At 35.8% G+C, this 24,949-nt stretch overlaps 2 protein-coding genes and 1 long non-coding RNA gene across 7 annotated transcripts in view; 1 reads left to right on the top strand and 2 right to left on the bottom strand.

Moving 5' to 3' along the window:
• The window catches only part of LOC126748280 (small conductance calcium-activated potassium channel protein), a 102,970-nt gene that overhangs the window by 26,903 nt on the left and 51,118 nt on the right, over positions 1 to 24,949 (top strand). The window lies entirely within an intron of this gene.
• LOC126748282 (sodium- and chloride-dependent glycine transporter 1-like) overlaps positions 1 to 24,949 on the bottom strand; it is a 38,794-nt gene that overhangs the window by 389 nt on the left and 13,456 nt on the right. The window contains exons 4-7 of the mRNA XM_050457401.1: positions 23,319 to 23,635; positions 15,938 to 16,274; positions 15,281 to 15,432; positions 63 to 208 (exon numbers count right to left, since the gene is read on the bottom strand). Coding sequence (XP_050313358.1) covers positions 63 to 208; positions 15,281 to 15,432; positions 15,938 to 16,274; positions 23,319 to 23,635 — 952 coding nt within the window. The remainder of the gene's footprint in view (positions 1 to 62; positions 209 to 15,280; positions 15,433 to 15,937; positions 16,275 to 23,318; positions 23,636 to 24,949) is intronic.
• LOC126748286 (uncharacterized) lies at positions 2,265 to 12,387 on the bottom strand. 3 transcript variants are annotated; one of them, XR_007664684.1, is made up of 4 exons: positions 11,580 to 12,387; positions 9,384 to 9,749; positions 2,886 to 3,158; positions 2,265 to 2,519 (listed from the first exon to the last, which is right to left on the bottom strand). It is a non-coding gene; the product is annotated as an uncharacterized LOC126748286 (long non-coding RNA). The 3 variants fall into 3 exon arrangements; XR_007664685.1 differs by lacking the exon at positions 2,886 to 3,158 and adding an exon at positions 4,351 to 4,989; XR_007664683.1 differs by lacking the exon at positions 2,886 to 3,158 and having other exon boundaries at positions 2,265 to 2,792.

Raw genomic sequence — 24,949 nt, forward strand, 5'->3', positions numbered from 1 at the left:
CATGTTTACTCGCACCGGCTTAAAATTTATGACACTAGGATGGATATAAAAAGGCTCTTTACCAATAAGCTTAGGGGCGTGATGACCACCCAACTAAACCACCAAAACCCTCTCCAGAACTTCCGCATGCCCATTTCCATGTCTCCCAGATGGTCGATAAACTTCCAACAGCCGTAGCACCACGATACAGCCACGACTTCGGCAAAACCTAAACATCAATGGAAATTTATATCTATATATAAGAGATTAAAGAATATGGTGAAGGTATCAGGACAAGACGTATTGAATGAACCTTGAATCTCTTTTTATAGCACATACATTTTGTAAAATTTAATTGGTGACTTGTTGGCGCCCAACGAATATTTTAATTAAATTGTATTTATATGTTAAATACAAAAAAAGACTTTTAAGCTTATTATTTGATGACTTATTGGTGTCCAACAAAATCTGTGTTTCATTTTCTAAATAGTGTTTGGATCGGATAAAAATAGTGTTTTTCTCTCGTAATGCGTCTAATTACACTTGAAAAACATCAATTTATTCCCATTCTCTTTTAATTTTTAGACTAAGAGAGGGATACATAAATGAGATTTTTTCACCTATTTTCTATATCATCGTTTCATTTTCTAAATAGTGTTTGAATTGGATGGAAATAGTGTTTTTCTCTTGTAATGTGTCTAATTATACTCGTAAAATATCATTTTATTTTCATCCTCTTTTAATATTTAGACTGAGATAGGGGTATATAAATGGGAATTTGATTTTTGCATCTATTTTGTATATGATCGCTCCATTTTCTAAATAGTGATTGAATTGCCTGGAAAAAGTGTTTTTCTCTCGTAGTGTGTCTAATTATACCCGAAAAATATCATTTTATTTCCATCCTCTTCTAATTTTTATACTAAGATAGGGATAAATAAATGGGAATTTGATTTTTGCACCTATTTTCTATAACATCGTTTCATTTTCTAAATAGTGATTGGATTGGATGGAAATAGTGTTTTTCTCTTGTAATGTGTTTAATTATACCTGGAAAACATCATTTTATTCCGATCCTCTACTATTATTCGGTTTGAGATAAGGATACACAAATGAGAATTCGATTTTTCCGCCTATTTTCTATATCTTCGTTCAATTTTCTAAATAGTGTTTAGATTGCCTGGAAATAACGTTTTTCTCAGGTAATCAGTCCAATAATACCTGGAAACCATCATTTTATTTCCATCCTCTTCTAATTTTTAGACTAAGACAGGGATATAACAATGAAAATTTGATTTTTTCACCTATTTTCTATATCATCCTTTCATTCTCTAAATAATGTTTGGACAGTATTTTTCTCTCGTAATTTGTCTAGTAATACCCGAAAAAAAATCAAGTCTTGAACAAAGATGGTGGAGGTACAGGGAAAAGAAAACTTTTTAATCTCTTATAACGCGTGTAGTTTTCATATCAATTTCTTCAAATTAATACTTTTAGCATCTCAAATGCGCCTGGAAATAAAATTTTAAAGCCTTTACGTAAAAAAAATTGCTTGAGTGGTTCCTTGTATAAACGACAGCTGATGTGGGCTGAAATATACATAAAATGTTCAGATGCCACGTCGTCTTTGGCACCCCGTTAATTATTTACCTCACCTCCCTTAAATAATTTAAAATGACCCCATTTTGTATGCGAACGCTCCCCGAACAAAACATAATGACTCGTAAAATATTCCGAAATTTTGTACGTGCAGGTAAATAATTTCCATGGGGATTTTCGTTGCATCCAGAAAACATTTCTGAAGGGTGGCAGGAGGGCCAGAGGGGGCTGGAGAATTACTTATCCAGGCTGATCCGGTCTTTTCACGCTCGCTCGAGGCATCTCATAAACAAATTCCTATTTATATATAACCAAACAAGGCTGAATAGAGGCAAAGAAAGATTTACAGTCGCTCCATCCATCAATTGATTTTTTTGCTCCTGCCGATGGGGATTTATGAGCGGGATTCGAAGAATCCTCCGTGGCTCACACACCGCACATTCGGGAAACGATAGTTTCTATATAGTTTAAACTGAATCCACTAACGTTCATCCTTCTTCTATTGCTTTTATTATAATGGTTCTTTTTTTGAGGGGCTATAAAAAGCCAGTCGATTGAGATATACAAGATGATCCAGATTTTTTACACATTTTTTCATTTTTCGGGTATACCCCCCCGTATCGAATTTTTTCACCAAAAATTGATTTTTTTCGAAATCAAACTAAGTATACCAGCGTCTTATTTGGGTCACCTAGATTACGAAAACACCGGGTTATAACAGGATCCGAGCAGAACTAAGGGAATGAGAGCACTTTGAAAATCCTGAAAAAGTCGTTTTCGACGTCCGTTTTTGAGGCCAAAAATGGGCATCAAAAATGCCATATCTCGGCTATCGTAAGAGCTACGACCTTGCGGATGGTCTCGTTGGATTCACAATGACGAAACTAAGACAAAACCGTTGGAATTTTCCCGATAGCTCCCATAGAAGCCGAGATATCGACCTTCAAAGTTTGGGTTTTTTCATTTTTCGGGTATACCCTCCCGTATCGAATTTTTTCACCAAAAATTGATTTTTTTCGAAATCAAACTAAGTATACCAGCGTCTTATTTGGGTCACCTAGATTACGAAAACACCGGGTTATAACAGGATCCGAGCAGAACTAAGGGAATGAGAGCACTTTGAAAATCCTGAAAAAGTCGTTTTCGACGTCCGTTTTTGAGGCCAAAAATGGGCATCAAAAATGCCATATCTCAGCTATTAGAAGAGCTACGACCTTGCGGATGGTCTCGTTAGATTCACAATGACGAAACTAAGACAAAACCGTTGGAATTTTCCCGATAGCTCCCATGGAAGCCGAGATATCGACCTTCAAAGTTTGGGTTTTTTCATTTTTCGGGTATACCCCCCCGTATCGAATTTTTTCACCAAAAATTGATTTTTTTCGAAATCAAACTAAGTATACCAGCGTCTTATTTGGGTCACCTAGATTACGAAAACACCGGGTTATAACAGGATCCGAGCAGAACTAAGGGAATGAGAGCACTTTGAAAATCCTGAAAAAGTCGTTTTCGACGTCCGTTTTTGAGGCCAAAAATGGGCATCAAAAATGCCATATCTCAGCTATTAGAAGAGCTACGACCTTGCGGATGGTCTCGTTAGATTCACAATGACGAAACTAAGACAAAACCGTTGGAATTTTCCCGATAGCTCCCATGGAAGCCGAGATATCGACCTTCAAAGTTTGGGTTTTTTCATTTTTCGGGTATACCCCCCCGTATCGAATTTTTTCACCAAAAATTGATTTTTTTCGAAATCAAACTAAGTATACCAGCGTCTTATTTGGGTCACCTAGATTACGAAAACACCGGGTTATAACAGGATCCGAGCAGAACTAAGGGAATGAGAGCACTTTGAAAATCCTGAAAAAGTCGTTTTCGACGTCCGTTTTTGAGGCCAAAAATGGGCATCAGAAATGCCATATCTCGGCTATCGTAAGAGCTACGACCTTGCGGATGGTCTCGTTGGATTCAGAATCACGAAACTAAGACAAGACCGTTGGAATTTTCCCGATAGCTCCCATAGAAGCCGAGATATCGACCTTCAAAGTTTGGGTTTTTTCATTTTTCGGGTATACCCCCCCCGTATCGAATTTTTTCACCAAAAATTGATTTTTTTCGAAATCAAACTAAGTATACCAGCGTCTTATTTGGGTCACCTAGATTACGAAAACACCGGGTTATAACAGGATCCGAGCAGAACTAAGGGAATGAGAGCACTTTGAAAATCCTGAAAAAGTCGTTTTCGACGTCCGTTTTTGAGGCCAAAAATGGGCATTAAAAATGCCATATCTCAGCTATTAGAAGAGCTACGACCTTGCGGATGGTCTCGTTAGATTCACAATGACGAAACTAAGACAAAACCGTTGGAATTTTCCCGATAGCTCCCATGGAAGCCGAGATATCGACCTTCAAAGTTTGGGTTTTTTCATTTTTCGGGTATACCCCCCCGTATCGAATTTTTTCACCAAAAATTGATTTTTTTCGAAATCAAACTAAGTATACCAGCGTCTTATTTGGGTCACCTAGATTACGAAAACACCGGGTTATAACAGGATCCGAGCAGAACTAAGGGAATGAGAGCACTTTGAAAATCCTGAAAAAGTCGTTTTCGACGTCCGTTTTTGAGGCCAAAAATGGGCATCAGAAATGCCATATCTCGGCTATCGTAAGAGCTACGACCTTGCGGATGGTCTCGTTGGATTCAGAATCACGAAACTAAGACAAGACCGTTGGAATTTTCCCGATAGCTGCCATAGAAGCCGAGATATCGACCTTCAAAGTTTGGGTTTTTTCATTTTTCGGGTATACCCCCCCGTATCGAATTTTTTCACCAAAAATTGATTTTTTTCGAAATCAAACTAAGTATACCAGCGTCTTATTTGGGTCACCTAGATTACGAAAACACCGGGTTATAACAGGATCCGAGCAGAACTAAGGGAATGAGAGCACTTTGAAAATCCTGAAAAAGTCGTTTTCGACGTCCGTTTTTGAGGCCAAAAATGGGCATTAAAAATGCCATATCTCAGCTATTAGAAGAGCTACGACCTTGCGGATGGTCTCGTTGGATTCACAATGACGAAACTAAGACAAAACCGTTGGAATTTTCCCGATAGCTCCCATAGAAGCCGAGATATCGACCTTCAAAGTTTGGGTTTTTTCATTTTTCGGGTATACCCCCCCGTATCGAATTTTTTCACCAAAAATTGATTTTTTTCGAAATCAAACTAAGTAAACCAGCGTCTTATTTGGGTCACCTAGATTACGAAAACACCGGGTTATAACAGGATCCGAGCAGAACTAAGGGAATGAGAGCACTTTGAAAATCCTGAAAAAGTCGTTTTCGACGTCCGTTTTTGAGGCCAAAAATGGGCATCAAAAATGCCATATCTCAGCTATTAGAAGAGCTACGACCTTGCGGATGGTCTCGTTAGATTCACAATGACGAAACTAAGACAAAACCGTTGGAATTTTCCCGATAGCTCCCATGGAAGCCGAGATATCGACCTTCAAAGTTTGGGTTTTTTCATTTTTCGGGTATACCCCCCCGTATCGAATTTTTTCACCAAAAATTGATTTTTTTCGAAATCAAACTAAGTATACCAGCGTCTTATTTGGGTCACCTAGATTACGAAAACACCGGGTTATAACAGGATCCGAGCAGAACTAAGGGAATGAGAGCACTTTGAAAATCCTGAAAAAGTCGTTTTCGACGTCCGTTTTTGAGGCCAAAAATGGGCATCAGAAATGCCATATCTCGGCTATCGTAAGAGCTACGACCTTGCGGATGGTCTCGTTGGATTCAGAATCACGAAACTAAGACAAGACCGTTGGAATTTTCCCGATAGCTCCCATAGAAGCCGAGATATCGACCTTCAAAGTTTGGGTTTTTTCATTTTTCGGGTATACCCCCCCCGTATCGAATTTTTTCACCAAAAATTGATTTTTTTCGAAATCAAACTAAGTATACCAGCGTCTTATTTGGGTCACCTAGATTACGAAAACACCGGGTTATAACAGGATCCGAGCAGAACTAAGGGAATGAGAGCACTTTGAAAATCCTGAAAAAGTCGTTTTCGACGTCCGTTTTTGAGGCCAAAAATGGGCATTAAAAATGCCATATCTCAGCTATTAGAAGAGCTACGACCTTGCGGATGGTCTCGTTAGATTCACAATGACGAAACTAAGACAAAACCGTTGGAATTTTCCCGATAGCTCCCATGGAAGCCGAGATATCGACCTTCAAAGTTTGGGTTTTTTCATTTTTCGGGTATACCCCCCCGTATCGAATTTTTTCACCAAAAATTGATTTTTTTCGAAATCAAACTAAGTATACCAGCGTCTTATTTGGGTCACCTAGATTACGAAAACACCGGGTTATAACAGGATCCGAGCAGAACTAAGGGAATGAGAGCACTTTGAAAATCCTGAAAAAGTCGTTTTCGACGTCCGTTTTTGAGGCCAAAAATGGGCATCAGAAATGCCATATCTCGGCTATCGTAAGAGCTACGACCTTGCGGATGGTCTCGTTGGATTCAGAATCACGAAACTAAGACAAGACCGTTGGAATTTTCCCGATAGCTCCCATAGAAGCCGAGATATCGACCTTCAAAGTTTGGGTTTTTTCATTTTTCGGGTATACCCCCCCCGTATCGAATTTTTTCACCAAAAATTGATTTTTTTCGAAATCAAACTAAGTATACCAGCGTCTTATTTGGGTCACCTAGATTACGAAAACACCGGGTTATAACAGGATCCGAGCAGAACTAAGGGAATGAGAGCACTTTGAAAATCCTGAAAAAGTCGTTTTCGACGTCCGTTTTTGAGGCCAAAAATGGGCATTAAAAATGCCATATCTCAGCTATTAGAAGAGCTACGACCTTGCGGATGGTCTCGTTGGATTCACAATGACGAAACTAAGACAAAACCGTTGGAATTTTCCCGATAGCTCCCATAGAAGCCGAGATATCGACCTTCAAAGTTTGGGTTTTTTCATTTTTCGGGTATACCCCCCCGTATCGAATTTTTTCACCAAAAATTGATTTTTTTCGAAATCAAACTAAGTATACCAGCGTCTTATTTGGGTCACCTAGATTACGAAAACACCGGGTTATAACAGGATCCGAGCAGAACTAAGGGAATGAGAGCACTTTGAAAATCCTGAAAAAGTCGTTTTCGACGTCCGTTTTTGAGGCCAAAAATGGGCATCAAAAATGCCATATCTTGGCTATCGTAAAAGCTACGACCTTGCGGACGGTCTCGTTGGATTCACAATGACGAAACTAAGACAAAACCGTTGGAATTTTCCCGATAGCTCCCATAGAAGCCGAGATATCGACCTTCAAAGTTTGGGTTTTTTCATTTTTCGGGTATACCCCCCCGTATCGAATTTTTTCACCAAAAATTGATTTTTTTCGAAATCAAACTAAGTATACCAGCGTCTTATTTGGGTCACCTAGATTACGAAAACACCGGGTTATAACAGGATCCGAGCAGAACTAAGGGAATGAGAGCACTTTGAAAATCCTGAAAAAGTCGTTTTCGACGTCCGTTTTTGAGGCCAAAAATGGGCATCAAAAATGCCATATCTCAGCTATTAGAAGAGCTACGACCTTGCGGATGGTCTCGTTGGATTCACAATGACGAAACTAAGACAAAACCGTTGGAATTTTCCCGATAGCTCCCATGGAAGCCGAGATATCGACCTTCAAAGTTTGGGTTTTTTCATTTTTCGGGTATACCCCCCCGTATCGAATTTTTTCACCAAAAATTGATTTTTTTCGAAATCAAACTAAGTATACCAGCGTCTTATTTGGGTCACCTAGATTACGAAAACACCGGGTTATAACAGGATCCGAGCAGAACTAAGGGAATGAGAGCACTTTGAAAATCCTGAAAAAGTCGTTTTCGACGTCCGTTTTTGAGGCCAAAAATGGGCATCAGAAATGCCATATCTCAGCTATTAGAAGAGCTACGACCTTGCGGATGGTCTCGTTGGATTCACAATGACGAAACTAAGACAAAACCGTTGGAATTTTCCCGATAGCTCCCATAGAAGCCGAGATATCGACCTTCAAAGTTTGGGTTTTTTCATTTTTCGGGTATACCCCCCCGTATCGAATTTTTTCACCAAAAATTGATTTTTTTCGAAATCAAACTAAGTATACCAGCGTCTTATTTGGGTCACCTAGATTACGAAAACACCGGGTTATAACAGGATCCGAGCAGAACTAAGGGAATGAGAGCACTTTGAATATCCTGAAAAAGTCGTTTTCGACGTCCGTTTTTGAGGCCAAAAATGGGCATCAGAAATGCCATATCTCAGCTATTAGAAGAGCTACGACCTTGCGGATGGTCTCGTTGGATTCACAATGACGAAACTAAGACAAAACCGTTGGAATTTTCCCGATAGCTCCCATAGAAGCCGAGATATCGACCTTCAAAGTTTGGGTTTTTTCATTTTTCGGGTATACCCCCCCGTATCGAATTTTTTCACCAAAAATTGATTTTTTTCGAAATCAAACTAAGTATACCAGCGTCTTATTTGGGTCACCTAGATTACGAAAACACCGGGTTATAACAGGATCCGAGCAGAACTAAGGGAATGAGAGCACTTTGAATATCCTGAAAAAGTCGTTTTCGACGTCCGTTTTTGAGGCCAAAAATGGGCATCAGAAATGCCATATCTCAGCTATTAGAAGAGCTACGACCTTGCGGATGGTCTCGTTGGATTCACAATGACGAAACTAAGACAAAACCGTTGGAATTTTCCCGATAGCTCCCATAGAAGCCGAGATATCGACCTTCAAAGTTTGGGTTTTTTCATTTTTCGGGTATACCCCCCCGTATCGAATTTTTTCACCAAAAATTGATTTTTTTCGAAATCAAACTAAGTATACCAGCGTCTTATTTGGGTCACCTAGATTACGAAAACACCGGGTTATAACAGGATCCGAGCAGAACTAAGGGAATGAGAGCACTTTGAATATCCTGAAAAAGTCGTTTTCGACGTCCGTTTTTGAGGCCAAAAATGGGCATCAGAAATGCCATATCTCAGCTATTAGAAGAGCTACGACCTTGCGGATGGTCTCGTTGGATTCACAATGACGAAACTAAGACAAAACCGTTGGAATTTTCCCGATAGCTCCCATAGAAGCCGAGATATCGACCTTCAAAGTTTGGGTTTTTTCATTTTTCGGGTATACCCCCCCGTATCGAATTTTTTCACCAAAAATTGATTTTTTTCGAAATCAAACTAAGTATACCAGCGTCTTATTTGGGTCACCTAGATTACGAAAACACCGGGTTATAACAGGATCCGAGCAGAACTAAGGGAATGAGAGCACTTTGAATATCCTGAAAAAGTCGTTTTCGACGTCCGTTTTTGAGGCCAAAAATGGGCATCAGAAATGCCATATCTCAGCTATTAGAAGAGCTACGACCTTGCGGATGGTCTCGTTGGATTCACAATGACGAAACTAAGACAAAACCGTTGGAATTTTCCCGATAGCTCCCATAAAAGCCGAGATATCGACCTTCAAAGTTTGGGTTTTTTCATTTTTCGGGTATACCCCCCCGTATCGAATTTTTTCACCAAAAATTGATTTTTTTCGAAATCAAACTAAGTATACCAGCGTCTTATTTGGGTCACCTAGATTACGAAAACACCGGGTTATAACAGGATCCGAGCAGAACTAAGGGAATGAGAGCACTTTGAATATCCTGAAAAAGTCGTTTTCGACGTCCGTTTTTGAGGCCAAAAATGGGCATCAGAAATGCCATATCTCAGCTATTAGAAGAGCTACGACCTTGCGGATGGTCTCGTTGGATTCACAATGACGAAACTAAGACAAAACCGTTGGAATTTTCCCGATAGCTCCCATAAAAGCCGAGATATCGACCTTCAAAGTTTGGGTTTTTTCATTTTTCGGGTATACCCCCCCGTATCGAATTTTTTCACCAAAAATTGATTTTTTTCGAAATCAAACTAAGTATACCAGCGTCTTATTTGGGTCACCTAGATTACGAAAACACCGGGTTATAACAGGATCCGAGCAGAACTAAGGGAATGAGAGCACTTTGAAAATCCTGAAAATGTCGTTTTCGACGTCCGTTTTTGAGGCCAAAAATGGGCATCAAAAATGCCATATCTTGGCTATCGTAAAAGCTACGACCTTGCGGACGGTCTCGTTGGATTCACAATGACGAAACTAAGACAAAACCGTTGGAATTTTCCCGATAGCTCCCATAGAAGCCGAGATATCGACCTTCAAAGTTTGGGTTTTTTCATTTTTCGGGTATACCCCCCCGTATCGAATTTTTTCACCAAAAATTGATTTTTTTCGAAATCAAACTAAGTATACCAGCGTCTTATTTGGGTCACCTAGATTACGAAAACACCGGGTTATAACAGGATCCGAGCAGAACTAAGGGAATGAGAGCACTTTGAAAATCCTGAAAAAGTCGTTTTCGACGTCCGTTTTTGAGGCCAAAAATGGGCATCAAAAATGCCATATCTCAGCTATTAGAAGAGCTACGACCTTGCGGATGGTCTCGTTGGATTCACAATGACGAAACTAAGACAAAACCGTTGGAATTTTCCCGATAGCTCCCATAGAAGCCGAGATATCGACCTTCAAAGTTTGGGTTTTTTCATTTTTCGGGTATACCCCCCCGTATCGAATTTTTTCACCAAAAATTGATTTTTTTCGAAATCAAACTAAGTATACCAGCGTCTTATTTGGGTCACCTAGATTACGAAAACACCGGGTTATAACAGGATCCGAGCAGAACTAAGGGAATGAGAGCACTTTGAAAATCCTGAAAAAGTCGTTTTCGACGTCCGTTTTTGAGGCCAAAAATGGGCATCAAAAATGCCATATCTCAGCTATTAGAAGAGCTACGACCTTGCGGATGGTCTCGTTGGATTCACAATGACGAAACTAAGACAAAACCGTTGGAATTTTCCCGATAGCTCCCATAGAAGCCGAGATATCGACCTTCAAAGTTTGGGTTTTTTCATTTTTCGGGTATACCCCCCCGTATCGAATTTTTTCACCAAAAATTGATTTTTTTCGAAGTCAAACTAAGTATACCAGCGTCTTATTTGGGTCACCTAGATTACGAAAACACCGGGTTATAACAGGATCCGAGCAGAACTAAGGGAATGAGAGCACTTTGAAAATCCTGAAAAAGTCGTTTTCGACGTCCGTTTTTGAGGCCAAAAATGGGCATCAAAAATGCCATATCTCAGCTATTAGAAGAGCTACGACCTTGCGGATGGTCTCGTTGGATTCACAATGACGAAACTAAGACAAAACCGTTGGAATTTTCCCGATAGCTCCCATAGAAGCCGAGATATCGACCTTCAAAGTTTGAGTTTTTTCATTTTTCGGGTATACCCCCCCGTATCGAATTTTTTCACCAAAAATTGATTTTTTTCGAAATCAAACTAAGTATACCAGCGTCTTATTTGGGTCACCTAGATTACGAAAACACCGGGTTATAACAGGATCCGAGCAGAACTAAGGGAATGAGAGCACTTTGAAAATCCTGAAAAAGTCGTTTTCGACGTCCGTTTTTGAGGCCAAAAATGGGCATCAGAAATGCCATATCTCGGCTATCGTAAGAGCTACGACCTTGCGGATGGTCTCGTTGGATTCAGAATCACGAAACTAAGACAAGACCGTTGGAATTTTCCCGATAGCTGCCATAGAAGCCGAGATATCGACCTTCAAAGTTTGGGTTTTTTCATTTTTCGGGTATACCCCCCCGTATCGAATTTTTTCACCAAAAATTGATTTTTTTCGAAATCAAACTAAGTATACCAGCGTCTTATTTGGGTCACCTAGATTACGAAAACACCGGGTTATAACAGGATCCGAGCAGAACTAAGGGAATGAGAGCACTTTGAAAATCCTGAAAAAGTCGTTTTCGACGTCCGTTTTTGAGGCCAAAAATGGGCATCAAAAATGCCATATCGCGGCTATCGTAAAAGCTACGACCTTGCGGGCGGTCTCGTTGGATTCACAATGACGAAACTAAGACAAAACCGTTGGAATTTTCCCGATAGCTCCCATAGAAGCCGAGATATCGACCTTCAAAGTTTGGGTTTTTTCATTTTTCGGGTATACCCCCCCGTATCGAATTTTTTCACCAAAAATTGATTTTTTTCGAAGTCAAACTAAGTATACCAGCGTCTTATTTGGGTCACCTAGATTACGAAAACACCGGGTTATAACAGGATCCGAGCAGAACTAAGGGAATGAGAGCACTTTGAAAATCCTGAAAAAGTCGTTTTCGACGTCCGTTTTTGAGGCCAAAAATGGGCATCAAAAATGCCATATCTCAGCTATTAGAAGAGCTACGACCTTGCGGATGGTCTCGTTGGATTCACAATGACGAAACTAAGACAAAACCGTTGGAATTTTCCCGATAGCTCCCATAGAAGCCGAGATATCGACCTTCAAAGTTTGGGTTTTTTCATTTTTCGGGTATACCCCCCCGTATCGAATTTTTTCACCAAAAATTGATTTTTTTCGAAGTCAAACTAAGTATACCAGCGTCTTATTTGGGTCACCTAGATTACGAAAACACCGGGTTATAACAGGATCCGAGCAGAACTAAGGGAATGAGAGCACTTTGAAAATCCTGAAAAAGTCGTTTTCGACGTCCGTTTTTGAGGCCAAAAATGGGCATCAAAAATGCCATATCTCGGCTATCGTAAAAGCTACGACCTTGCGGACGGTCTCGTTGGATTTACAATGACGAAACTAAGACAAAACCGTTGGAATTTTCCCGATAGCTCCCATAGAAGCCGAGATATCGACCTTCAAAGTTTGGGTTTTTTCATTTTTCGGGTATACCCCCCCGTATCGAATTTTTTCACCAAAAATTGATTTTTTTCGAAATCAAACTAAGTATACCAGCGTCTTATTTGGGTCACCTAGATTACGAAAACACCGGGTTATAACAGGATCCGAGCAGAACTAAGGGAATGAGAGCACTTTGAAAATCCTGAAAAAGTCGTTTTCGACGTCCGTTTTTGAGGCCAAAAATGGGCATCAAAAATGCCATATCTCAGCTATTAGAAGAGCTACGACCTTGCGGATGGTCTCGTTGGATTCACAATGACGAAACTAAGACAAAACCGTTGGAATTTTCCCGATAGCTCCCATAGAAGCCGAGATATCGACCTTCAAAGTTTGGGTTTTTTCATTTTTCGGGTATACCCCCCCGTATCGAATTTTTTCACCAAAAATTGATTTTTTTCGAAATCAAACTAAGTATACCAGCGTCTTATTTGGGTCACCTAGATTACGAAAACACCGGGTTATAACAGGATCCGAGCAGAACTAAGGGAATGAGAGCACTTTGAAAATCCTGAAAAAGTCGTTTTCGACGTCCGTTTTTGAGGCCAAAAATGGGCATCAAAAATGCCATATCTCAGCTATTAGAAGAGCTACGACCTTGCGGATGGTCTCGTTGGATTCACAATGACGAAACTAAGACAAAACCGTTGGAATTTTCCCGATAGCTCCCATAGAAGCCGAGATATCGACCTTCAAAGTTTGGGTTTTTTCATTTTTCGGGTATACCCCCCCGTATCGAATTTTTTCACCAAAAATTGATTTTTTTCGAAATCAAACTAAGTATACCAGCGTCTTATTTGGGTCACCTAGATTACGAAAACACCGGGTTATAACAGGATCCGAGCAGAACTAAGGGAATGAGAGCACTTTGAAAATCCTGAAAAAGTCGTTTTCGACGTCTGTTTTTGAGGCCAAAAATGGGCATCAAAAATGCCATATCTCGGCTACTAGAAGAGCTACGACCTTGCGGATGGTCTCGTTGGATTCAGAACGACGAAACTAAGACAAAACCGTTGGAATTTTCCCGATAGCTCCCATAGAAGCCGAGATATCGACCTTCAAAGTTTGGGTTTTTTCATTTTTCGGGTATACCCCCCCGTATCGAATTTTTTCACCAAAAATTGATTTTTTTCGAAATCAAACTAAGTATACCAGCGTCTTATTTGGGTCACCTAGATTACGAAAACACCGGGTTATAACAGGATCCGAGCAGAACTAAGGGAATGAGAGCACTTTGAAAATCCTGAAAAAGTCGTTTTCGACGTCCGTTTTTGAGGCCAAAAATGGGCATCAAAAATGCCATATCTCAGCTATTAGAAGAGCTACGACCTTGCGGATGGTCTCGTTGGATTCACAATGACGAAACTAAGACAAAACCGTTGGAATTTTCCCGATAGCTCCCATAGAAGCCGAGATATCGACCTTCAAAGTTTGGGTTTTTTCATTTTTCGGGTATACCCCCCCGTATCGAATTTTTTCACCAAAAATTGATTTTTTTCGAAATCAAACTAAGTATACCAGCGTCTTATTTGGGTCACCTAGATTACGAAAACACCGGGTTATAACAGGATCCGAGCAGAACTAAGGGAATGAGAGCACTTTGAAAATCCTGAAAAAGTCGTTTTCGACGTCTGTTTTTGAGGCCAAAAATGGGCATCAAAAATGCCATATCTCGGCTACTAGAAGAGCTACGACCTTGCGGATGGTCTCGTTGGATTCAGAACGACGAAACTAAGACAAAACCGTTGGAATTTTCCCGATAGCTCCCATAGAAGCCGAGATATCGACCTTCAAAGTTTGGGTTTTTTCATTTTTCGGGTATACCAAATTTACAAATTTTTAAGACTGTAGTTTGGGTAATTTTTGAATTATAAGCATTTTATAAATTAAAAAAAAACAATCATTTTTTTCGACATTCTATTTAATTTTTCAAAAACACTGATATACGTATCTAATAAAATTGTTCAGGGAATACCTGTCCAAACTTTCAAAATTATATTTTGACTAATTTTTGAGTTATGCACATTTTGTTAATTAATAAAAAAAAAAATGCTTCTTCAAATATAATTTTTTTTAACGTTATGTATAATTTATAAAAAAACGCTGATACACGTGTTTAATAAAATTATTCAAGGAACTTGTGTCTAAAATTTCAAAATTATATGTTTGCTAATTTTTGAGTTATGAGTTCTGAATTAAAAAAAAAATAATTTTTTTTTCTCAACACTGTTAATTTTTTTAAGAACGCTGATATACGTATCTAATTAAATTATTCAAGGAAGATGTATCCCAGGTTTCAAAATTGTACATTGTACATTTTATTAATTTAAAAAAAATTATTTCTTAAAATATATGTCTTTTCTAAACATCCTGTACGTTTTTTGACGCTGATACATGTACCTAATAAAATCATTTAAAGAGTTTGTGCCTAAATTTTGAAAATTGTACTTTGGTTAATTTTTCAGCGAATAGGTATTTATATTTTCAAATTATACTTTGGCGAATTTTTAAATTAATATATTTTGCATTAAAAAAATACAATTTTCTTTCTCAATATGCTGTATATTTTTTTAAAAACGCTGATATCCATGTGTAATTAAATTATTTAGGGAACGCATGTCCACATTTTCAAAATTGTACTTTTCCTAATTTTTGAACATTTCTTGAATAAAAAAAAACATTTTTTCAAATATAATTCTTGTACTGAACTCCAGCTCGTTTATATCAAATAAAATAATTCAAGGAATCCGTATCTAAATTTTCAAAATTGTACTTCGGCAAATTTTTGAGTTATAGACATCTCTTTCTTGAAATTCCTTTAAGCCATTACTCACCGATTAACATAATGGCCCAAGACGCCGTATTCCATTCCATTAAAGTAAACAGATAAATTCCACCAGAGAAGCACATTGGAATGGCCAATAAGAAGCATATCACGCATATGGCCAGATTCAGGTACGATTTATATTTTCGCATATCCTTCCATCTAAAAAAAAAATATATATTTTTACCATAATATTGAAATTTTCTTTCGTTTAATGCGGTCGTCAAACAGCGACATAACTGCCTCTTTTTACTTATTTATTCCCCCCCTCGTAAAATAGTAATAAACGTTTTTTATACACTGGCAAAGGAAAACACATAAAAGCCCCACAAAAAGGTCAGAACAATTAAGATGCCGATATAAACTATGTTCAAACAAAAGAAAAAATTGACTTTAGAACACTGATAAGGAGTCAGGCTAATTTCCATAAAACCGTTTGTTCCTCTTTGGCTCTTTTTCCTTCCATATTGTTTTTTTTTCGTCTGGTTTTTCGTGCGACAATTCCAGATCGCACGGGGGAATTACGATTTTATGGGGGTCCCCCACGCCCGGATCGATTTCAGATTCCAACCAGAGATTCCACCGATTTACTGCCAGTTTTAAATTACTTTTTTTTGGTTATTGAACTTTTCCAGATTTCCTATTTTATTTATTTAGTCGAACTCACTTGTCTAGAATGCAGCAGCTAATAGCCTCAACTCCAGCAAACTGAGTTCCTAATCCTAGTATGAATAGCATAAAGAAAAACATTAGGGACCATGCGGTTGAACCTGGTAAAAGTAAAATGGCTTCTGGATAAGCTACGAAGGCCAGTCCAGGTCCGTCTCTGGCTACCTCAGCTACTGGAACGTCCATTTCGTTGGCTAAGTATCCTAACATGGAGAAAATGGCAAAACCAGCGTATACCCCTGTAAATGCGTTCGTGGTGCTTACGATTAGGGCGTCTTTTAGGCAGTTATTGTTGAAGTTGTTGTAGGAGGATAAGGTTATAAGGGATCCACATGCTGAAAAAAATAAAATCGTTATAAGAAACCTTTTTTTTGAGTTATTAGTTGATTTGGTTAATGGAGGTTTTCTGTTACTCAAGCTCAAAATGTTTTTTCAACGAAAACCTTTTGATTTTTTGGAAAATGCTCAAATAGGTGTTCAGTGAAATTATCCCAAGAATTTATATAAAAATTTTCAGAATTTTACTGTTACTGGTTTTTGAGTTATGAAGATTTTGTGAAATTTTTAATAACAAATTCACTTCAAAAAAATTTTTTTTTCTCAAAATCCTGTACATTTTTTAAAAAACGCTAAAATAGGTCTCTAGTCAAATTATCCTTGGAAGATGTATGTAATTTTTCAAAATTAACTTTTTGACTGGTTTATTGGCATTTTTGGATATTTGTGAAAAAAAAAATTGACCTTATTAAAAAATTTTATTTTCTCAAAACCCTGTATATTTTTTGAAAAACGCCGAAAAAAAACAGTTAAATTGTTTCAGGAATATGTATGAGTTTTATTTTAACTGGTTTTTAATTGATGGGCACTTTATCATTGACCATTATTTAACTGAATTTTCGTTCGATTTAATAGAAAATGGTGGAGGGGCTAGAAAAGGAAATTTTAAATGTTTTATTTGAAATTGTGTTTTGGGGTTTGGATTTTTTAAGTTGTTTTGTGAGATTTTGAGAAAAAATTCGACTTTTTTTTTTAAAAAAATCTTTCGATTTTTTGGAAAACGCTTAAATAGGTATTCAGTTAAATTATTCCAAGAATTTGTATAGAAACTTTCAGAATTTTATTTTTACTGGTTTTTGAGTTATAGACATTTTGTGACATTTTCAATAACAAAATTGACTCTCTCCAAAAATAATTTTTTTTCTCAAAATCCTGTACATTTTATAAAAAACGCTAAAAGAGGTCTCTAGTCAAATTATCCTTGGAGTATGTATGGAAATTTTCAGAATTTTATATCAACTCGTTTTTAATTTACAGGCATTTTATCATTGACCATTATTCTCTTAATATTTATAAAATCGTTTTCTGGTGAATATATTCGTAGCATTTCGCTCTCATCTAGATCTTCAAAATAGGTAATAACTCGCTGTTTACTGGTGTTGCGTATACCTTTTCTTTTATGCTACCCCAAAAATAAAAATCAAAGTGTGTCAGATCTGGCGATCTCGCCGACCAATCCCATAGTCCAAACCATCTATCATCAAACATGTACAGTTACACTTGTTACACTGTCTCCCCAGTGAAAGCAAGAAACCAACTAGTACGAAAATCTTACAATGGTAGATTTTCCAAAAAAAATTAAAAATTTTACTTCTAGAAACTACATAGAAACTAAATTTTCCAGTTTAAATTAGACCAGAAATAAATGATTTCTTCTATTGAAAATTCAGTTTTTACCCTATATATTTGAGACATGTCTCCTATTTATACTAATATAATTTCAATTGTCCAGAGAAATGATATATGGAAAGGGTGTGAATTGTGTGACCTTCTCAAGAAAAACTTACCCTCAAAAGCACTTAAGCAATTTAAGGCATGTTGGCTTTAGACCACCCCGTAAGTGATATTAATGGAGTTATCTTGCTTGGCGCGGGCGTGATATAAATTATTTCGTGAAATTGTACATAACACGTTACGGGCGTAGTAGTAAGGGGGTGGTGGCCTGTTATCGATTAAGTTACCTATTTTGTTTAGTTTAAAAATAAACCAGTGAGGGGCAGCATATAAAACCCCTTTTCGGTTAAAAATTCATTACTTATAATGTTTTAGAAAAAAAAAGGGTATTTTTATATTAAATTCTCGCTAATAAACACATATTACCTACATTAAATTAATTGCTGGAAGCTTTTCTTTTAATTTAATTTAGCAGTGACGGAGTGAAAAAGGATAATTAAAGGGTTCAAAAAAACAACTTGACAAATGACCGTTTGGTCCAAATAAAGTTCTGCGCATTGACTGTACTTCTTCTTCGTCTTCTTCTTTTTCTGTTTTATATGTTTGTGTCCGAATGTAATTAAGGGTCAAAGGACCCCGAGTAATCCAGACTAATGCAATCGAATCATGTGCCGAGCGTATTCGCATTTAAATTCAAAGGGCCGAAGCAACAAATGTTGTTGTGTTGTCTTTGTTACGAGACCCAATTGTACCAATTACGATCAATTGGACCCCCGTTGACAAGGGAGTTTAATGAAATGTTCGTTTTCCATTCCATGTGTAACCTAAAAATGTTAGTTTAATTCCTTTTAATAATTCAAGGTTAATGCCGCGTATGTAATATTATTTTTCAATTTATCTAAAAGGAAAATAAATGCTTTTCTCGGCGGTAAAATATTAATGTTTTTTTTTTACTATAAAAGCAATTTCAGCGTGCCACATGCTCCTCTCCACATGCTGGATTTAATCCGGTACCTAATCAAGTCGAATGTTTTCTTTTAATTAAATCGGTTAAATTTGAGGAGAAAAAGATCGTTTATTTTCGAATGAGGAAACGATTTTTCCGCCCCATCGGGGTTAATTATTATCGTGTAAACATATTCGGCCGATTTCGCGCCTTATTTTTCAGGCCTGTTTCGATTCAGAATTAAAGCGATGATCTGGAAAATCTACGCAAATGAATGTTCTATCGTGTTATTTAAGGAGGAAACAATGTGTGCGTTTTTTAATTGAAATTAACCAATTATTTAGAGATTAAAAGGTATTCAAGGGGTTTAGTAAATGGTTTTTGTAATTTACCATTTTTTATAGGTTCTAATTCTTTTTGCTGGTACCTCTTTGGTAGCGCTGGTTTTTTTTTTCTAAAAATTCACAAAATGCTCGTAATTCAAAAAATGGCTAAAAATACAATTTTGAAAATGTGTATTTTATTGAATAATTTGATTGGATGCCTGTTTCAGCATTTTTAAAAAAAATGCACAAGGTTTTGCGAAAATTTTTTTTTTTTATTTTACAAAATGCCCATATGTTGAAACAAAAATTTTTAAATTTCTACACATATTTCTGGAATAATTTCATTATTTACCTATTTCAACGTTTTTTAAAAAATTACGAAAATTCACTTTTTTCCATTTCTTCTCAAAACGAGTGGTAGTCTGCTATCAACAGCTGTCAAACACAAATTAAATGACGCAGCTTGTTCAAATTTCGACAGGCGTCAACTGACAGTTCTCTGTTGACAGGAGCAGAGTTGCCATTTCCATTTAAGGGTGGAATATTTCAAAAAGTCCGGACTTATTGACCCGTCCTCGTATATTTCAGTGTTTTAAAAAAGTATACAGGATTAAAAAAAAAACATTTTTGAAGAGGTCAATTTTTCAAAGTGCCCATATTTCAAAAATTAGTAGAAATATTATTTTAAAAATTTACTGGAGACCTAACTCAGCGTTTTCCAAAAAATTCACAGAATTTTGAAAAAAAAACATTTTTTAGCCAGGTCGATTTTTTTAGAAATTTCACAAAATGCCCATATTTCAAAAAACAGTAGAAATAAAATTCTGAAATTTCTTACACAAATTTCTGGCATAATTTGACTAGATACCTATTTCATCGTTTTTCAAAAATTTGACAGGCTTTTGAGAAAAAAAAATATTTTTGGAAAAATCGTTTTTTTTTCCAAAAATTTCACAAAATACCTATAACTCCAAAAACCAGTAAAAATAAAATTTTGAAATTTCTTATACATACAGTAGTGGCCAACTAATTAGAAACGATTTTAAAAAAATACTTTATTCAATCTTTCAGTTCTTTAAAATAAATTAAAACCAACTTGTTGTAAAATATAATTTATTTATAGACATTCCACTAAGAAATTTGTAAGGAATGCAGAATATAAACAAAATTTATAGATAACACAGTTGGCCATCTACTTAGAAACGACGAAAATAGTCGCGCGTATAGTTCATTTTAAACCTTTGTACTGGTAACAATTTGTCTTTTTTGTATCTACAAGCCTTGTCTTTGTGTCTTCCACAGTTTAAAATGGGTAGAAAAAAAATTGTGATCCGTCAATGTGTAAAATAATTTTTACGCTAAAAAAAAAATGGTTTTCTATGCACTCAAACACATAAAAGAACATAAAGCGTACGAAAATATTCCACGCAAGAGAAGATCTAAAAAAACCAGCCAACGAACTGATGAAAAATGAATCCATTTTTAACCTTCAACCAGATTAAAGAAGAACTTTTTCCAGCTATCGCGATATCATCACGAACTATAAGACGACGGTTTAATGAGGCCAACCTATTTGGACGAGTATCCCGCAAGAAACCACTGCTAAGGAAGAAAAATCGCCATAGGACCATATTAATTGGACCATAAAAGAGTGGAAAAAAGTATTATGGTCTGATGAGACAAAAATAAATCGCATTGGTAGTGATGGTAGAATAGTTGTGAGAAGACCAAGGGGTGCGGAAAATAATCCAAAGTATACAACCAGCACAGTCAAACATGGAGGTGGAAATATAAAATTATGGGGATGTTTTTCGTGGCGTGGTGTTGGTCCATTAGTGAAATGGTGTTGGTCCATATTATGGAGAACCACATGTTGCCGTTTGCTGATGAAACTTTGCCGGTGTCTTGGGTTTTGCAACAAGACAATGATCCCAAGCACACGGCTAAGTCTGTAAAAAAAAGGTTTGACGATAACCATGTTGATGTACTTGATTGGCCCTCATGTAGTCCGGATCTCAATTCCATTGAGAATCTTTAGAGAGACCTGAAAAAACTTTTAGAACATAAAAATATTAAAAACCTTAAAGATCTGGCGGAAGAAGCCGAGCAGGATTTGCTACAAAATATTGATTTATTTAGGGTTTAGAGTTCTTATTTTGTTTTTTTAAATTAATAATTCTTTGGTTTCTAATTAGTTGTCCAATTCAATATTTGTATAAAAAATTAACTTTTTTTTTAAAAGTATATATGTGAAGATAAATCCACTAAATTTATGGTAATATTAAAGGTAAATGTTAGTTACGACAATGGGCGAGAAATTTAAGAATAAACAATTTTATTTACAAAAGATTTATTATTTTTATTCATTTATTCACACTATTTCTAATTAGTTGGCCACCACTGTATTTCTGGAATTATTTGACTAAATACCTATTCCAGGGTTTAAAAAAAAAATCACAAGCTTTTGTGAAAGAAAATATTTTTGGAAAAATCGATTTTTTTGCCCATAAATTTCACAAAATTCTCATATTTTAAAAACCAGTTGAAATAAAATTTTGAACATTTCTACACATATTATTGGTATAATTTGATTGGATACTTATTCCATTGTTTCTCAAAAAATCAACAAGATTTTGAGAATTTTTTTTTTTTTTTAAAAGGTCGGTTTTTTCCAAAAATTTTACAAAACACCCATATATGAAAAACCAGTAAAAATTAAATGTTGAAAATTTCAACACGTATTCCTAAGATAATTTAATTAAGTGTCTATTACAGCGTTTTTGAAAAAATATACACAGTTTTAGGAAAATAAAATGTTGGAAATTTTTTTCCCAAAAATTTTACAATTTGCCTATAACTCAATAACGAGTAGAAATAAAATTCCAAAACTTTCTATACATATTCTTGAAATAGTGAAATACTAGTAACTGGACACCTATTTTAGGGTCATTTTAAAAATTTCCTATTATAATACTGTTTCTCTTTTACGTATAATTACGGAATTATTTAAATAAGCTTTTTTGACCGTTGCTTGTAAATTTTCTATATTATGTTTCTTTTTATTCTATTAAGTTTATTATAAGACCTAACAGTAATAGTATAACTAAAACTGTTACAAATAAAATAATTTTCAAACGATCAAATTTCATAAAAATAAGTATATATTTCTTAAACGCGGATAATTCAATCTAGGAATATGTTATATTAAATTAACGGTATTTTAATTGCCTATTAGAATATATAATAAAATATAGGGTGTACCATTTACAAAAATGGAGTTTTTACCATTTACAACAATTAGGTACTCCTTGGTTTAAAAAAAAAAACACGCAAAATTGTTTTTTTTTCTCGAAAACCGCTAGAGATACGTATAGGGAAGTATGATTTTAAGACTCAAAATAAAACAGGGAGTACAAAATATCTAAAAAGGCGTTGCCATGATTCTTTACAACTAAATCTTTCTATCTAACTTAAATTATATATAACTATATATAACTATATTAATTACTCTAAAAAAAAAAAAAAAAAAACACGTCAAATTAGATATACAGGGGGACGTTTAATTATGCATTTACTGAAGTTCTGTCAATCACCTCCTCACCTCCAGCTAACCGCACTTTAATATGTCAAATGGGAACCCCCATCGTGTGTTACATCATAGTAAGGAGCGTAAAATTCTCTATTCAACGGTACCAAAAAAAATGAAATCGGTAAATATGTAAGCAAATAGTTAGCGAAAATGTCTAGAAATAATGAATATTTTATTTACGCCAAATTTTGGATGTCAAATAGCTACCCCATGGTGTGATACATTATTTTAAAGGGCATTCATTATGCTATCAATGGTTTTAAAAAAAAATAAAATTGATTGACCAAGAAGCAATTAAAGTATAAATCGGCAGGGTAGAAAAACCAATTTAATTAGTTTAACAAATTTATTTTATTAAATGTTCAAAATGCGCGCCGTTATTAGCAAGACAATAAAAAAGCCTATTTTCAAACTCCTTACGAACATTGGCAAGTAGGTACCACACTAAAAGTATTCATTTAAAATACCAAAGTTTGGCGTAAATAAAATACTCATTATTTCTAGACATTTTCGCTAACTATTTGCTTACACATTTACCGATTTCATTTGGATCATTTTGAAATGAAAGCACTGTATAAGTAACGTATTGTTTGTTACCATGGCTACAAAATTTTCAGAAAAATGCCTCGTTCCGTTTTCCATATACGGCTAACGTACTACCGATCATCCTGTATATATAAGTCCTGTGACTTGTTTAATTTATTACTACGTAACTTAAGCCGGTTTCTTTGAGAAAAAAATTGACGATTTTTACGACTTTATTATTTTATTATGATAATTCACTCACCGATTCCCAAAGAATAAAAGGTTTGTGAGGCGGCTGAAGCCCATACGTCTACATCTAATAATTTCTCCCAATCCGGGCTGACGTATAATAAAATTCCGTTTATGGCACCGGGTAAAATGGCCCCCTGAATCACTAGCGCAGTCAGGATGAAGTAAGGAAAAAGGACGGTAAAGTATACGACCTTCCCGGACGTTTGAACTCCTTTTAATACGGCCAGGTAGCAAATTACCCATGAAAATAATAAACAGCCCAATATTTCCCATCTCATTCCGCCGAAGTTCTCCCATGTTGCGTCATTCACTCCCAGCACGTGCTCCCTGAAAATCCGATAATTATTAAGGTTTACTGCTTTACATGCCATAAAAATGTTAATCTATTAAAATTTTATTATTTTGATTACACGTGGCAACATTGACAGCAAGTGAAGTCAAAAGCTGTCAAGTGTCTTTGTTGTCAGTCTGCGTTACGTCAGCTGTCTTAAACATCTTTGACAAGGCACTGTTATTTGACTAGAGATGTTACTTTTGATTACTCGTTACTAATCGTTACTCGACTATTAAGTAATCATTTAAAGTACTCGTTACTATGATTACTGTACTGATTGTGTTACTTTTATTGGTGTTTGCATGTAAAATACCGCTATCGGTATCGATTGACAATAATCATGCACAAAAATTAATAATAAATATTAAAAAAAAATAAAATTTAATTAATAATAATAATAATAATAAATCATTTTATTGTTCCATAACATTTACATAGTTTATGATATTTACATACATATAATACTGGAACAAAAGGCTTTTTATTCAACATCCCTCCCAAGGAAGGGGCTGTTAAAGCCTATACACTTTTCATTATAGCACTCAAATAACCTTCACAATAATTCCTCAATTTTTGCCAGTAACCCAATTATATATAAAGTAGGCAAAAAGACTTACATTAAACCAAACTAACAATGTGGACGAATAATAATATTATTATCTACATCTACCCTAGATCTGCTAAACTCAATGATAAAAATCTAAATTTGCTAAAGGAGTTGCTGCCTGATTTTTTAAATACACAACAGAAAAATTAAATGTATTAATTTTGAATTTATTAAGAGTGGAGGCTATGTTATATGAAAATTAAAAATAAAAATGCTGATTTGGTATCTACCTATTAATTAAAATATATTGTTTTAAAAAATATTTATTATTAAAAAAAAAGCAACAAAACGTAACATTTCGAAAAATAAAACTTATAAATGTTGGTTATTATGTAAAAAAATTATCATTTCCACGTTTTGACCTTTCAGCTTGTTTCTCCTTTCTGACAAAATCTGTCCTGCGGTGGAAAATGTCCTTTCAGATGGGACTGATGTTGCTACTATGCATAAGTATTTTTTTGCTAATTTACAAAGATGAGGATATATTGCCGTTCTAGCTTTCCACCAGTCTAATGGATTTTCTTTTCTGTTGAAAAGATCCTCGGCTATATAAGAGCGACATTCTAAAATAGCTGCTGTTTTTGCATCAATTTCTTTTCGCGCAGTTGCAATTTTATCAAAATCTGCCCAAATTAAATTTTTCTGTCGTTCCGTTTCGGAATCTGCTTTTTCTAGTAGATGCTCAGTTTCACGTGGTAAA

This window comes from Anthonomus grandis, chromosome 22 (genome assembly GCF_022605725.1).
Source record: "Anthonomus grandis grandis chromosome 22, icAntGran1.3, whole genome shotgun sequence".
In the NCBI taxonomy this organism is placed as follows: Eukaryota; Metazoa; Arthropoda; class Insecta; order Coleoptera; family Curculionidae; genus Anthonomus; species Anthonomus grandis.